Source organism: Ptychodera flava, chromosome 20, assembly GCF_041260155.1.
Source record: "Ptychodera flava strain L36383 chromosome 20, AS_Pfla_20210202, whole genome shotgun sequence".
Classification (NCBI taxonomy): Eukaryota; Metazoa; Hemichordata; class Enteropneusta; family Ptychoderidae; genus Ptychodera; species Ptychodera flava.
Window position 1 is genome coordinate 36,754,509 of NC_091947.1, and position 16,963 is coordinate 36,771,471.

The 16,963-nt window shown below is 38.2% G+C and overlaps 2 protein-coding genes across 4 annotated transcripts in view; one reads left to right on the forward strand and one right to left on the reverse strand.

Moving 5' to 3' along the window:
* The window catches only part of LOC139120851 (schlafen family member 11-like), a 74,570-nt gene extending 70,923 nt beyond the window's left edge, over positions 1 to 3,647 (reverse strand). For both annotated transcript variants that reach the window (XM_070685451.1, XM_070685449.1), the window contains exon 1: positions 3,509 to 3,647. In XM_070685451.1, the coding sequence (XP_070541552.1) occupies positions 3,509 to 3,522 (14 nt within the window). In that variant the 5' untranslated portion in view covers positions 3,523 to 3,647. The remainder of the gene's footprint in view (positions 1 to 3,508) is intronic.
* LOC139120852 (B-cell linker protein-like) overlaps positions 1 to 16,963 on the forward strand; it is an 83,419-nt gene that overhangs the window by 23,639 nt on the left and 42,817 nt on the right. For both annotated transcript variants that reach the window (XM_070685452.1, XM_070685453.1), the window contains exons 3-7: positions 701 to 759; positions 8,498 to 8,557; positions 11,306 to 11,373; positions 12,186 to 12,220; positions 15,387 to 15,443. In XM_070685452.1, the coding sequence (XP_070541553.1) occupies positions 701 to 759; positions 8,498 to 8,557; positions 11,306 to 11,373; positions 12,186 to 12,220; positions 15,387 to 15,443 (279 nt within the window). The remainder of the gene's footprint in view (positions 1 to 700; positions 760 to 8,497; positions 8,558 to 11,305; positions 11,374 to 12,185; positions 12,221 to 15,386; positions 15,444 to 16,963) is intronic.

The window sequence follows — 16,963 nt, forward strand, 5'->3', positions numbered from 1 at the left end:
ACAAACAATATCAGTAAAATATGCAAATGACAAATTTTGTGTTTACCGTAAAAGGATATGTCTTCCTCATTCCATTAATGACATGAAAAACAAGCAACACAAAAATTGTGGTGTTTCCTCATATATATACAACTCTGTCTTGTGTCTGCAGGTATGTTAATGGCTTATTGAGAATTTACCCTTTGAGTGCTGTAATTTTTCCAAGCAAAATTTTAGTGCAACATTTTAACAATTTTTATGAATTTTTCTGTAATTTATTTTATTATTTTGGACCAAACAGACATCACATTTCTTTGGCTACAGGTTTTCTTCCAAATTTTGGCAAAAATCTGAAAATATTTGACTGGGGTAAATTGCATATAGGCGACAAAAGTTGACTTTGGCACTCAAAGGGTTAAGTACACACTCGGATTGTTGGGTTAATCTGTTGACTCTGACAAAGGACCGAAAAATCCTTCATTTATTAACGTTAGATGAATTTCCAGCTGTATTGAATCGGGTTTCAAAGTTAAGATTATAAATACTGCATATAAAAGTGAGGTATTTGTCATTTTGCTAACCATGATAAGAATATCTCACTAAAGTATACAGTACACACATGCTATAGACAACCTTACTATACGCCATAACCTACTGCATTAATTGGATTTTTCAACTCATATCAGACTTATTTAACAGAACTGTATGCTTTGATTTTCAGATGATTTCAGAGCAGTCTCTTGCTGCAATGAACCATGAATTTCCAGAGAAAAAACAGAAGTAAGTACCTCTATCCCTGTTGTGCACTCTGACAGTATCTGTTCCTCTTGTGAAGACTAAATTTGGTGAGACTGTTACAAACCAAGACAACACCAAAGAGTCACTAGAGATAAAAACACGGAGCATCAGAGGTGTCTCACTTGTGACTGCCTCTTCCCTACAATGTGTAGTGGGTTTGTTGTCTACAATGTAGTGGGTTACTGACTGCCAATTGTCTAGAATCCCGTGGGTAACTGACCCGTTGGTTGTCTAGAATCTAGCTGGCTACTGACAGTTGGTTATCTAGAATTTAGTGGGTTACTGACTGTTGGTTATCTAGAATCTAGCTGGCTACTGACGTTGGTTGTCTAGAATGTAGTTGGTTTGTGACGGTTGGTTGTCTAGAATCTAGTGGGTAACTGACTGCCAATTAGAATCTAGTCAGTTACTAACTGTTGGTTATCTAGAATCTAGTGTTTACTCACTGCCAGTTAGAATCTAGATGGTTACTAACTGTTGGTTGTCTAGAATCTAGTGTTTGCTCACTGCCACTTAGAATCTAGTCAGTTACCAACTGTTGGTTAGCTAGAATCTAGTGTTTACTCACTGCCAGTTAGAATCTAGATGGTTACTAACTGTTGGTTGTCTAGAATCTAGTTGGTTACTAACTGTTGGTTGTCTAGAATCTAGTAGATTACTAACTGTTGGTTGTCTAGAATCTAGTGGGCTACCAACAATTTGGTGTCTAGAATGTAGTGATACTTACTGCTATGTGTCTAGAATCTAGTGGGTTACTGACCACTGGTTGTCTAGAATGTTGTCAGTTACTTACTGTTGGTTGTCTGGAATGTTGTTGGTTACTGACTATTGGTTGTCCACAATGTAGTGGTTTACTCACTGCCATGTAAGAATCTAGTGGGTCACTATTATAAAGTGTTGATTGTCTAGAATCTAGTGGGTAACTGACCCGTTGGTTGTCTAGAATCTAGTGGGTTACTGACCTGTTGGTTGTCTAGAATCTAGTGGGTTTAGTTACTAACTGTTGGTTGTCCACAATGTAGTGGTTTACTCACTTGCCTGTTAGAATCTAGTGGGTTACTGACCCGTTGGTTGTCTAGAATCTAGTGGGCTACTGACATTTGGTTGTCTAGAATCTAGTGGGCTACTGACATTTGGTTGTCTAGAATCTAGTGGGTACTGACCCGTTGGTTGTCTAGAATCTAGTGGGTTACTGACCCGTTGGTTATCTAGAATTTAGTGGGCTACTGACATTTGGTTGTCTAGAATCTAGTGGGTTACTGACCCGTTGGTTGTCTAGAATCTAGTGGGTACTGACCCGTTGTTGTCTAGAATCTAGTGGGTTACTGACCCGTTGGTTATCTAGAATTTAGTGGGCTACTGACATTTGGTTGTCTGGAATCTAGTGGGTACTGACCCGTTGGTTGTCTAGAATCTAGTGGGTTACTGACCCGTTGGTTGTCTAGAATCTAGTGGGTAACTGACCCGTTGGTTGTCTAGAATCTAGTGGGTTACTGACCTGTTGGTTGTCTAGAATCTAGTGGGTTTAGTTACTAACTGTTGGTTGTCCACAATGTAGTGGTTTACTCACTGCCATGTTAGAATCTAGTGGGTTACTGACCCGTTGGTTGTCTAGAATCTAGTGGGTTTAGTTACTAACTGTTGGTTGTCCACAATGTAATGGTTTACTTACTGTCAGTTGTTTACAGTCTAGTAGTTAACTGACAGTTTTATCATTAATACCAAATTTGAGCTTTTCCACCCCAAATATATACCCCTTCAAGCCAACTACCGGTACATTGTATTGCTACCTTAATAAACTGTAGATTCTCTGTTTTCTGGAACTATGCAGTGTGAAGAAGTTTCCTTGTCATCTTTGATGTGAAAAAACTGTGGTGGCAATGTGTAACTCCACCTTTACACAGCCAGAAATTCTCTCCCCAGTTGCTGGACTAGATTGTCTGAGAATCTGTACCAGCATGCAAGAAATTTAAAGTGAAACGGTCAACCTTTTTATACATGTCCACACTACGGAAGGTACCGGTATACTGGTATATGGATTTTTTAATGATGATATTCAGATACTCAGATTTGATTAAGTAATGGGCAAGCTTTGGCTATGCAGTCCTTATAATATCTTCAAATTTATTTGCTTTTAATATTTGGTAAAAATTCTAACTTTTGTCAAAAAATCAGTAGAATAGTGAGTACAGTTGTTTCCATGTTAGATTTTAAAGTGTTATGAACAAATTCTCTTCATTGTTGTTTTGATTGAAAATAATGGCAGACTAAGCCACATAAGCCAGTTGACTGGTTGAATTGTCTTCCTCAGTTGAATTTTACTTGGTCCTAGTATGTCACTGCATAAGCAACTACATGTATTTGTCTGTAAAATGAAATTTAAAGTTTAAAAGGGAATTTAAAGCTAAACTTTTCATGGCTTGGCTTTGTATAGAGGGAAGCATATTTGTGTTTAGCAAAGTAATTTTCAGGTAAATTTCTAATGAAATTCACATGCAGCCAAACATATAGGATCACTCTTAATGACCCCCCTAGATGCGATGTCATTGCTGCAATCAAGTATCTTACCTTGTACTAGGTATCTTACCTCGTACTTGAATATTTTACTACATGTAGCTTGTACAAGGTATCTTAACTTGTACAAGGTATCTTACCTTGTAAAGGGTATCTTACCTTAATTGTACTAGGTACATGTATCTATACATATCTTACCTTGTATAAGGCATCTTACCTTGTACTAAGCATCTAGGCTGGCAAATTATACTGAGAAACCATCCTGGTAGGCTTCCATTGCTAGCAGATTATACTGATAAACCAGACTGGTAGGCTTTCATGGCTGGCAGACTATACAAAGAAACGATCCTTGTAGGCTTTCACTACTAACAAACCTGGGGGTTGTCCTCAACATCATTCTTCATTCTGAATTATTTGCCTACCTCTGTTGGAATCACCAAAGGACTTTACAACGAAATCTGATATTTGACCTTATGACCTCACTGATGAATAAATGCAATTTTTCAAACTGTAAGATGGAACTATTGACAGGGCTGGACATTGCATTATGTGGAAATGAATGAGAAGTGGCACAGTGTATCAAACACATTCACTTCAGTGTGTTTTCAATGACATCTGATATTCTGATGTTCTCATCCATTATGTCACATTTTCCTGTTTTCATTAATGCATGTACATTGTACTTTTAAAAATAGGTGCATAATCTGTACCGCCAACAATCAGGAGCATCACAGCTGCAGGGTATCCTGTAATTACCTGATTGGTTCTCCTGATGAGTTTACAGGAGGTTTTATGCTCACTAGATGTAAATTACCAGAGTAGTCATATTTATTGATTGACAAGAGTTGATTTGCTGGCATTGAGGATTTGCATCTGACACAAGCCTGCTTTGTAGTTATGCTAATCACAGGCAAAAGCACTTTGCATGTCAATAATCCCCAAGTATGGGGATGCCCACAGCTTTTTCAAGGTTATCTGAGATTGGTCAATTGCTCTATGTTTCTGTGAATTCACATTGCACAAACAGGTGTGTAAATCCTATAACCAATGGTATAACATCTTCTGCTCATCTGCAGGTCAGCCCTAGGTAACTCATCTTTGAGGTATCACACAGTCAACCTGCAAATGGCTCTCTAGGTTCTATTACATGTACACTACATAAAATCTTTAAAATCAGAAAAAAGCCAACTGACCCTATGTTTCAATTTTTATTTTGATGTGTGACAGTTCTGAGCAATTTCATGCATTCTTATACAGTGTATAAAAGGCTATTCCAACATACACACAGGAGGGAGGGTTTCAGGGAGGGGGTCCCCTCCCTGTGTGCAAGAAATTTTTAAAATTTGAAGACATTTTGGAGTAATTTCATGCATTATTGATTGTATGAAAGACCATTTCAGCATGATGAGAGTGTTAAGGATTATATTTAAATTTGAAGACATTTCTGAGCAATTTCATGCATTCTTATACAGTGTATAAAAGGTTATTTCAACACACACAAAGGGGGAGGGTTTCAGGGACGGGGTGGGCAAGAACTTTTTAATTTTGAAGACATTTTGGAGTAATTTTATGCATTCTTGTACAGTTTTAAAGACCATTTCAGCATACAGAATAATCATTATCACTGCCAATTAGGGATAAAGTTTAAAAGAAAAGTCAGAAAAATTAATTGATATCACTCAGGCCTGTCAACTGCATTCAGTTGACAAGGATAACAGCAAAATTTCACCAGACTGTTGTGTAGAATTATGTTAGCTCATGACTTGAACAAACATTTTGAAATACATCATAGAACGTGGGGCCTAGGGTTTTCACAATCCAGATAATGATCCGCTAGAATCCTGACCAGCCTGGCCGTACAAAGTGTTTTACTGATTTAAATAAACGTGATTGACGATACAGTAAAATCAAAGAGTTTATTCAATTCAATGAATTATAGGAACACAATTTTCAGTGAATTTAATTCACTGTACTAATTTCACAATAAAACGAATCCGCGAGCTGATTATTGATTTTTTGCTGATGTTGAATATAATTGAAAAAGAGAGCTAAATTTCAGAGTTCATGTTTGATAAAACCTCAAACTAACGACACTGAATGCCAGCCTGTACTACGCCGTGTGTGTACAAAGTACCGGTAGTCAATTGTAACACAGTGACAGTACACACAACGCGATATCGGTCGACCTGAAATTTGACACTGTGATCGACGTAGCGTTTCAATAGTACGAAAAGTGAGACCAAGTAATTTTTTGTTTGTTTAGATTTGATCTAAACCTCCCAAAACCAACAGACAAAGTCAGAAAATCAAAGTTTTCAAGCGTCGACTTTCTCTTCCGGGATGCACACAACCACGGCCCCTCCACAAAACGCGATGTCGATCGACTGAGTTGAATATTGACATCGTGATCGACCATGGATATAGATTGACATGGCGTTTCGAAAGTATGAAAAATGAGACTCAGTAACTTGTGGTCGCTTTAGATTTGATCAAAAACCTACCAACCCATCAGACTAGGCCCTACTCTTACGCAGAAAACCAAAGCTCTCAAGCGTCGATTTTCTCTTCCGCGTTTGAGCGAAACAAAATCGGCTTCATTCGGAAATGGTCGGCTATTCGCGGGCATAACGTAATTGTATATTAGTCCAATTTTCGGCTATACCCGATGTGAACGTCGGAATAATTCGGGCTGTAATCGGGCGAGCCAGGTTGACCTCGAGAGCGATTCCCAGTGTATAGTACTAACACCACGTTCGCTGATCGCGGTACTACAGTGATAGCAACAAGTTCACCGCGTAAATTGCTAGACTACATTAATAGCCACATCGGCACTTCTGAAATATTATCTGCGGCTTGCAAGACCACCATGTACCAAAAAATCTAATTATTGTTATCAAAACCAGAATTTCCGGGCCAGAGAGCGAAACAGTGCTGAAAAGTAGCCGGCCAATATACGAAAGTAGCCGGTCAATTTGGCCGGCATCCGGCTAAAAAATGAACACGCTGTTCAGTGTTGTTGTTCATGCAGCTGATTTGCATCGTGGTCCCAACCTTCCGTGTTGTAGTTGTGGTGCATTTTAATCACGGTCCCATTTATGTTTTAAGTTACTGTCGTTTTGCATTGCGGTCCCGACGTTCCGTGTTTTAGACAAGCGCATTTTAATGGCAGTCAAAACGTTCAGTGTTGGTGTTCATGCAGTTGATTTGCATTGCGGTCCCAACCTTCTGTGTAGCAAGTAGCGAGGCTGGCTCAGCCGAGGGACCGTGGCTGATCGTACGAACCAGCAGAGACAAGCACATTATGGTTCAAACACTCTTCACTTGACAGGAACTTGAAAAAGTTTACAGTTGAGCCATTCATGTTCTTGCTGCTGTCACAGCCACCAAAAGAACGTTTTCCCATAGTGAAGGAGGACACTGTCCTGATCATGTAAGCGGAAAGCTTAGAAGTTACCCCCGCAGGGAGCTTACGGAGGTGTGAAATACTTTACTTCCCGTTATGAGATACGGCGTCGGGCAAACTTTGAAAGCCGAATAAAGTCTTCTGGAGAGGCTCGGGGGACACGCCCACATTGCATTTTTCTTTTGCCATATTTCATAATCACGCGCGCTAAACGAAAAAAGAAATGAATGTAACTGTTTTATAGAACATCAACTGTATTTCTGTGATTTTGCAACATGGGCATTTAACCAGACCTTTAATGTACAATGTACATGTAGGATACAAATGTTGACGGCTCATGGGGTATCAATAGATAAAAATAATCCACTGTAACATCTCAAAAAGAATGAAGAAAACATAATTTAAGCAATCTTAAAGTCCATAGAAAATCTAAGTTGTGATTTGGCTGATATTGTGTAATTCATGTGTAGTCACTTACCATAAATAAACTTAGTCTGGGTATGAGCTATTCGGCAATGATAGTGTGATGTTACGTATATTCATCATTATTTCCATGTTTGCAAAGGGATTGTAATCAGCTCACCTAAACAATACTACATCCAATTTTTTATAATATCCCCCACCAACCTGTGTGATATTACATACATGATATAACAGAAATATACAAAAAATATATAAATATGATACCATATTAAAATGCTAGTGTTTAGAAAATAGGCCTGTAATTTGGTCAGGAAATCCAAAGGAAGTATGGTCTGATGTTTACCAGGGCCAACTTTTATGGGGAAAATAGGTCTTCAACTTGATAGTTTTTCCAGCCCTGTTTCCTGCAACAAATGACCTGTTTCAATTTCAGTAAAGAGGGGAAAAAGAATATTTGCATTCCAACTTCAGAGGAAGAGGAAGGTTTTCTCTTTCTAGAGACACTAGCTTCTTATTGTTTTCAACAAAGTCACTTTTTCAAGCCTGCCGTCACCATAATCATTTGGTGATCAGTGGATATGGGTTACACTTACAGGGATGAGCAATCATTTTCAGATCCACCAGTCCAGTGTACATGTAGGCGTAGCAAGCCACAAATGATCATCCAAGCCGTTGAGTTTGCTTTAGCCAACTAATCAAGATTTCAGTAGCAGTTGTCCAGTCCATTTGGTCCGCAAAATCCTTTACAGAAACAGTTTTCTGCTTTCTGTTAAATTAGTGTCAAGAGTTTTAGTGCCAGCATTTGCTGGGATAATAAGTACATACATGGAAAATTTACTTTGAAACTGAACCTCAGTATGTGGCTGCTCCTTTCCCAGATACAGTACACAGCAAAACTTGTGTTCAGACTCGGCCGGTTTTTTGACGGCATTTAGGCACGTTCAAGTCGTGTCGGAGACGTGCCCAAGACGTGTCAAAAACACAACCGTGGCAGCTCATTATCTCACAATGGAAAGAAGGTCATAAGCAAGTTAGATAAAGATAGCTCTCTTTTTCAAAAAATCTCACTAAAGTGTGCATCCATCAAATTCTAAATCAATTAATACAAACATACAACATGATCAGGAAGACATTGCTGTCATTGGGCTGTCATTGTGCTTACATTGCTAAAGTTACCGGTATGAATATAGAGAGAGTACCCCCAGTACATAGAGTGGATAGATGTGAATTTCTGAACCAGACTCAGAGAGTACCGCTGGTACATAGAGTGGCTGGATGTGTATTTCTGAACCAGACTCTCATCAACATGTACCTCTTTTAATACTGCTGTCTTTATTATTTGTTTTAATGAACTTAAACTAAACATTTTTTTTGTTCTAGGTCCATGGTCAAGCAAGTGGAAAAAGTTAAAGGAAGGAAAGGGTTTTTAAGAAAATTTGGGTAAGTTTGACTGGAAAGTCAAATTCGCATAAACTAAATCACATTAGTAATAACAGGCTAATCACAACTACATGTACGTTTGTCATTCTGGGGGTCAGCAAATCCATTGCTAGTAAGTCAGGGAGTGCCAATATATAATTGCTTGCACCAATGAATGTGCCAAAAGACTGTGAATAAGTTAATGTTAATTCCATGATGGAAAAATATGCAAGATTTACTTGCAGGACTAGCAAACTACATGTACATGTAAACTGTAGGTCTAGCAAACTACGCTGCAGGTGTAGCAAACTAGACTGTAGGACTAGCAAACTAGACTGTAGGACTATCAAACTAGACTGTAAGACCAGCAAATTAGACTGTAGGACTACCAAACTAGACCGTAAGACCAGCAAATTAGACTGTAGAACTACTAAACTAGTCTTTAGGACTAGCTGCAGGTCTAGCAAACTATGCTGCAGGTCTAGCAAACTATGCTGCAGGACTAGCAAATCAAACTGAACTAGACTACATGATAGGGAATCATATGTTGGTTTTGTTCATCTCATGCTAATGAGTTTGAAATTGTTTCTCAATATTACAGTTCTGAGGGTAATTATTATGACAGTTATTGCTGTTTGACATTATCAGGTATTTGATCTGTTTAAAAACAAGAGAGGTGGCATAACTTGTTGATGATAGTACAGTTTGATAGCATAGTATGTCAAATTGTATTGTATCCTTTTTTAGCTCCGCTGTCAGCGACGCGGAGCTTATCAAATAGGTTGATTTTCCGTCGTCATCGTCCGTCAACAATTGCCTTCTCCACTGAAACCGCGAGTCCAATTGCTTTGAAATTTTATATGCAGTTCACTTGGGGTAACCTCATTTCAGTTTAGTCAAATCGTGGTGAAATTTGCATATTTGTATTTTTGGGACATTTTTTGGTGTTTTCGGTAAAAAAATCTTCTTCTCTGAAACCGCTGGGGTGACTTCAGTCAGATTTGTTCAAATCGTGGTGAAATTTGCATTTTTGTATTTTTAAGGCAATTTTTGTCATTTTTGGTAAAAAAATCTTTTAAAAATCTTCTTCTTCAAAAGTACCTATCAGATAGCTTTGATATTTGGTACATATGTCCCTAGGGATGATCTATTTCAGATTTGTTCAAATTGTGCAGAAATATGCAAATTTGCATTTTTAAGGCAATTTTTGTGTCAAAAAATGTATTTCTCTAAAAGTACTGGTCTGATAGTTTTGAAATTTGGTATACAGGTTTCTATAGATGAACTAAGTAATATATATTGAATTTCTGATGAAATCTGTAATTTTGTATTTTTGGGGCAATTTTTGCCATTTTTGGTCAAAAAATGTGTATTTCCAAAAGTACTGATCTGATAGCTTTGAAACTTGGTATACAGGTTCCTACAGATGAACAAAATAATATTTATTGAAATTATGCTGAAATCTGCAATTTTGTATTTTTGGGGCAATTTTTGCCACTTTTGGTCAAAAAATGTGTATTTCCAAAACTACTCATCTGATAGCTTTGCAATTTGGTATACAGGTTCCTACAGATCACCTTAATGATATTTATTGAAATTATGATGAAATCAGCAATTTTGAATTTTTGGGTCAATATTTTCCATTTTTGGTTAAAAAAATGTGTTTCTCAAAAAATACTGGTCCAGCAGCTTTGAAATTTGGTATACAGGTTTCTATAGATGAACTAAATTTGATCTTTTGAAATTATGATGAAATCTGGAATTTTTATTTTTTGGGGCAATTGTTGCCATTTTTGGTCAGAAAATTTTATTCTCAAAAATTACTCATCAGATAGCTTTGGTTGACATGTTCTTAGGGATGATCCGATGTGATATATGCAAAGTATGATGAAATCTTCAATTGTTTATTTTGCAGCTATTTTAGCCACTTTTTTCTGGCCACTGCATTGAGCTATCAAAGATTTCCACCTCCTTCATCAACATGTGTCAAAAATAGTTATTCTCTACATAAACACAGCGGAGCTATATCGGCCGCTAGGTCGCTTGTCTATTATAAGTAAAATGTTTGGGTTAAAGAGAGCTTACAGTACAGGAGACCAATATAGGGCTGTTCATGTGAATCAAATTGTCCTAGCCTTGTCTGTCCATGGGCTGAGGTCAACCAGAAAAAATATGAACAGTGTCAGGACAATTTTTTTTCAGTCAATGAGGGGATATTATGTCAAACCAGTATTCAAAGCAAGCTATGAGAATTCAAAAACTCCCGCCCAGTGTATGCAAATCGCTGTGTCATCAGTAATTTCCCTATTGTGCACCCACAGTCCTGTAACTTCCCATTTAATGTGAATGTACCGTACTGTATGTCAACAACTAACACATATCACATTGCTACCCACTTGAATTGCAAATGAAATGTATTCTAATATACTGATCAAATTGCTCAACAAAGCTAGCTAATGACAATGACTAGAGTGTTGTCCCTTTTCATATACAGTGCAGAAGAAACAGGTCATTTTAGTTTCTTCACAGCAATATAATTCTCTGCAGAACAATAAGATACTGCCTCAGAGAAAGTGATGTTTATGATTAACCCTTTGAACCCGGCTCGGACAGAAATGTCCGATGACGTCATAGAGTACCAGGGGGTCAGGGTGCAAAGGGTTAACGTTATGCAAAATAACTTTCATAAGATTATCTGCTACCACAAAATGAATATTCATACTTGTTTCAGTACTTGTTCTAGGTTTGAAGTTTGTGATATCTTTTCAGGGCACCCAACATCAAAAAAGACCATGCTCCTGCACCAGCTCCAAAGGATTACATGGAAGATGATGAAGGTGACCTTTGTAATTTCAGAATAATAATTCTATAATTTGAATATTAATTTTGTATTTACATGAAGAAATCCCCAAGAAAACCCACAACTGGTATACCGGTACTGAAGAAGTTCTGAAGAACATCAATCTAGTCCATATGGACCTCAAATTTCAGTATTCCATAAATTTGGAAATTGTATCATTCAAAAAATTAGTCCATATATAACAAATTTGAAATTTGCAGTCCATGAGAAACAAAGGACACACATTGTTTTCAATTAATTTATTCACTTTGCAATGAAAACAAGAACAGTTGCTGATGAATTGTTTGATTAGATGGATTAGTATAGCAGCACCTTATGATTGTCATTATTTTTGTTCTCAATCTACCGTAGTTTCTTAATCTACTCTCTCAACAAATTTACCACCATACTTTGAATCCAACTCCATTGCATTATATGGTAAGACCTATAGAGATGAGATTTTGAATCTGTTTTCCCTAAGTGTGCCTCAGTAATGGTCTTCAAACCACCGAGTGTAACTCAATACCCAGGTTCTCAAACCACCAAGTATACCTCAGTACTGGTCCTCAGACAACCAAGTGAACCTCAGTACTGGTCTTCAAACCACTGAAGTGCACCTCAGTACTGCTCCTCAAACTAGCAAGTGTACCTCAGTACTGCTCCTCAAACCATCCAGTATACCTCAGTACTGGTCCTCAAACCACCAAGTCTACCTCAATACTGGTCCTCAGGCCACAAAAAAGGATTGGCTCACTTCTAGTGCCAATAGAATATCAAGAGTCTGATGATCATTATCTGTTTAATTTTCAGATGATGGCTGGGGCTCTGACTTTGATGATGATAGGGTAAGTTACTGCAGCCATTTCTGTCTGAGAAAGTTCATTCTCTCCACAAGTCATGTTAAGTAACAATAAAGGTGTATTAAGCTTTAAAAAGCTGATTTAAGGTAGAACGCACCTCGGGACAGACATTCCGACTCAAACTTTTACAATTCTTTTCTGATATACCACATGTAGGGGTTCATTTTAAAGCTCTTGGTGAAAGTAAACTTTTTACCGGCTTAGTTTTTCGAAATTCGAAAATTTTTTTTTTCCTCTGTAGAGTTAACACAGGGGTGGCGGCCATTTTTAATTTCTAATGTCGGTAAATCTTGGGTAATTTGTTTCTCTAGTACCAAAATTGGTTCAAGTCGGTGAATTTAAAAAAATAAAATCATTTATAATAGTTTCTCTTGTGTCTCTCCTATTTCGTACAAACCTATCCGGAATTCGGCAGCTCACGCCAGGTTTTCTCAGCGACTGAAAGCGTCACATTTGAGTCTGCGCAGTAGTGAGTTAGTTTCTGCCGGATTCACCGACTTGGACTTCTTGCAAAGTACAGGCGGTGAGACTGACTGTGTACACAGTGACGTAGAGCAAATACAAAATGATTGACAGCCCCCGCCGTTATTCTGGCCAATAAGAAGAACGCATGCTAATAAACCTCTGCATGCATTAAAAAGTTTGTTGTCATCTCCGTGCAAAGCTAGACATCGAGAACGTTTTATATCTGGGCGAATAATGGTATCAAGTTCGTACATCAACCGCGTTTACAACTGATCGGTCGACCATCGCTAATCATGCGAGATTACCAAAGAAAGCTTGTTGAGAGTTACATTGAGGGAAAAGATGTGTTCGTCTGCGCACCAACCGGCAGCGGAAAATCACTGACATACAAAGTCGCCCCACATTGTTTGATTTCCATCGCTTTGGGCACGCATGGTCCCTCCCCAAAAGTGGTGGAGGGACTGTGGGGCACGTAAGAGAACAGACTACAAACTATAAGGACGGTGTCTTTTTCCATCCTTGAATAACCGGCGACGATTTTCGGATTTTGCAACAAGGGCCCCACAAACAACACAGATATTTTGACGCGTTTTCAGTGACACAACAGAGGTCGTGCTGACTTTTGTGGCAATGATCGTACTCGACATTTGTTAACAACGCCATGTGAGTTTTATGCTCGTCTCGTTTGGGTCAATTGGTAACTCCTCCCAATGTATAAAATTTAGCGATGTCATCTTATGAATAATATATGAGTAAAGAAAACGTCATCTCATGAATAATTTATAGCAACGCAGATCGTGCAAGAAAGCCAAGTCTGTGATTCCGGGTGAAACTCCGCTGTATAGCGTTCACTCCACTCATCGCGTTCACCCTACTCATCGCGTCCACTCACGCGCGCGTTTCACATGAAAGCAGAATACAAATCATTGCGTTCACTCCACTCAAACATTCACAAATCACAGACTTGAACCAAGTCTACTCTAGTACCAAATTTGCACGATGACCCCCCCCTCCCCATTTTTATTCTTGATTCTGAAAGAGAATGATTGAAAGATCCCTTGAGGAGAGTTAGAGCAAAAGTTTAAGTCTTTCACTGTCAAGGTGCATACTACCTAAGGATCCAAGAATATCAACCATAATTTAACACATTTGTACTCAACAGCAAAGATGTGGTCAGCAGTAACAGTGTACAAAAATAAAATGTCTTGGTAAAGGTACACTCAGAATCAGTATTGTAACCAAACTTTAGATGCAATATGCATCATCGTCACTGTAGATCATAGGCACTTTCTATAAAGACTTCAAGGCAATTTATTTGACTGTGTTACCATCATGCATCTATTCATTCATCATGATACACATACATTGTAATTTACTTAATAGCTTTATATCAACATACAAGACAAGAGATGATCCCTTTAACCCTTTGAGCGCTGTAATTTTCTCCCGCCAAAACTTTCGTGCGAAATTTTACCAATTTTTATGAATTTTTCTGTACATTTTTGATAATTTTGGACCAAATGGACATCACATTTCATTGGCTACACTTTTTTCTCAAAATTTTTATTTTTTTCTCAAAAATATGAGAAAATTTTATTTTGGTTTCTTTTATAAAGGGGACAAAAATAGACTTTGGCGCTCAAAGGGTTAAAACAAAGGAATCTTTGTTAGGTAGTGATCAAGCAACCATTCTGGTCTAAAATGTTGAAAGGCAACATTTGACTCTTCTGACATAGTTCAAATACCGGTAAGAGTGGTGTGTAAAGGATTGTGTTCTATGGTTAAATGAGGCAATCTGCCTACTGGTAGTTAGTGTTATAACCATGATTTGTGTATTACTTTCTGCACATACCGGTAGTTTAAATATTCTTGAACATCTAGCATTAAAACTCTGTTCTCTTCAGTAAATTTTAGCCATGTTCAAAGGGTGGACAATGCAACTACATACATACTGCACAATTTCAACAATGTTCACAATTGACGGTTTTTATTGCCAGCATCTTTGAAATCAGTAAAACAACAAAATCCATCCAACCACATACTAGATTTACACTACAGTCCCCAGTCCCTTGTTTTTGAATTAATTCATGTTATACATTTACCATTGAAATTGTCTAACTCTGTTGTTTTCCTTTGAAAGTTTTATCAATTTAATAAATTTGTTTTGAAATAAAGCTGATAAACAACCTGCACCTTGAAAGACCATATATTTTTTATACTTGCCAATATTTCTGTATGCAGATACCAAAGTAATCAGATATTATTAACCATATCACCTGTTCCTGTGTCGTATTGAGCATGAGACAAAGTTTGAGAGTCTTGCATAACACAGATGATGTGATAATTAACCCTTTGGGTGCCAAAGTCAACTTTCGTCGCCTTTATAAAAATGTACCACAGTCAAATGTTTTCAGATTTTTGCCAAAATTTTGATGAAAACCTGTAGCCAATGAAATGTGATGTCCGTTTGGTCCAAAAGAATAAAAAAAATTACAGAAAAATTCATAAAAATTGTTAAAATGTTACCCTAAAATTTTGGTGGGAAAAGGATTAATGCCTCTATTAGGGTTCATAAGTATTTGGTTTGATCGGATCTGCACAGGCAATGAAAGTTTTAGGCCACAGTGCTTGGTTTTGATTATAGACCGTACAACATTTTTAATTTTTTAATCTTTGTTTCAAACAGGGAGACCATGCTGATATGAGTGACGATGATCAACCAGATTATGATTTACCTCCAGAGGTGAGAATATTTTGACTTGACTTTTTCCATCAACTGAAATTGATTTATTGTATAGACCAAGTCTCATGTCAACTTGTCTGTTATAACGGTGTGTTTCACATACCATCATAACTCTACAAAACTTATAACCAATGGCTTGCAGTCCCTGCACACTCAGGTCCAAAACCAACCAATGGCTTGCATTCTTTGCACACTCAGGTCCAAAAACAACCAATGGCTTGCAGTCCCTGTACACTCAGGTCCAACACCAATGGTTTGCAATCCCTGCACACTCAGGTCCAAACCAACCAATGGCATGCATTCCTTGCACACTCAGGTCCAAAAACAACCAATGGCTTGCAGTCCCTGTACACTCAGGTCCAACACCAATGGTTTGCAATCCCTGCACACTCAGGTCCAAAACCAATGGTTTGCAGTCCTGCACACTCAGGCCCAAAACCAACCAATGGCTTGCATTCCTTTCACACTCAGGTCCAAAAACAACCAATGGTTTGCAATCCCTGCACACTCAGGTCCAACACCAATGGTTTGCAATCCCTGCACACTCAGGTCCAAAACCAATGGTTTGCAGTCCTGCACACTCAGGTCCAAAACCAACCAATGGCTTGCAGTGCCTGTACACTCAGGTCCAAAACCAATGGTTTGCAATCCCTGCACACTCAGGTCCAAAACCAATGGTTTGCAGTCCCTGCACACTCAGGTCCAAAAACAACCAATGGCTTGCAATCCCTGTACACTCAGGTCCAAAAGCAACCAATGGCTTTCAGTCCCTTCATACTCAGGTCTAAAACCAACCAATGGCTTGCATTCCTTGCATACTCAAGTCCAAAACCAACCAATGGCTTGCATTCGCTGCACACACATGTCCAAAAACAACCAATGGCTTTCAGTCCGTGCACATTCAGGTCAAAAAGCAAGCATTATCAAGTGAACCCAGTACCCTTTCACTTGACCATGGTTACTGGCAGCTACTAGTGACTTGACTATTCTACAAAGCAACATCGTTATGAAGTAAATTATATCATACCAGTATATTTATGGCGTAAATGCAGCGATCTGATTGGTCGAGACGCGAAAAGAACCATGGTATATTGGCGATATACCACGGCTGGCATACGCGCAAGCTCTCTGCTGGAGCAAAAACGCGTTTTTGACGTTCCATGCCAGAATGTCAATATACTGTTATGATATAATAGCATTAAATCACACCCATGCAGCAACGGTATACCACTCGATTCAGACCAGTTCACTTCATATATGCACTCGCTATCGCTCGTGCATATATGTCGTGAACTGGTCAAAATCTCAGGGTATACCGTCGCTGGGTGTGCTTTATTGCTTAAATAAAGCATGGCTGATTAGCAAACATGACATTTATGGTGTGTTTTACCACTGGTGAGGGCAGGGAATGAAATTGGATACTGTAACAAAAAGTGTATGTTAAAAGAATCTTAGATCATTTCCATAAGCCATCCTGATTGTTTACTTTCAATTTATTCAATATGCGGGAGTGTTAACTC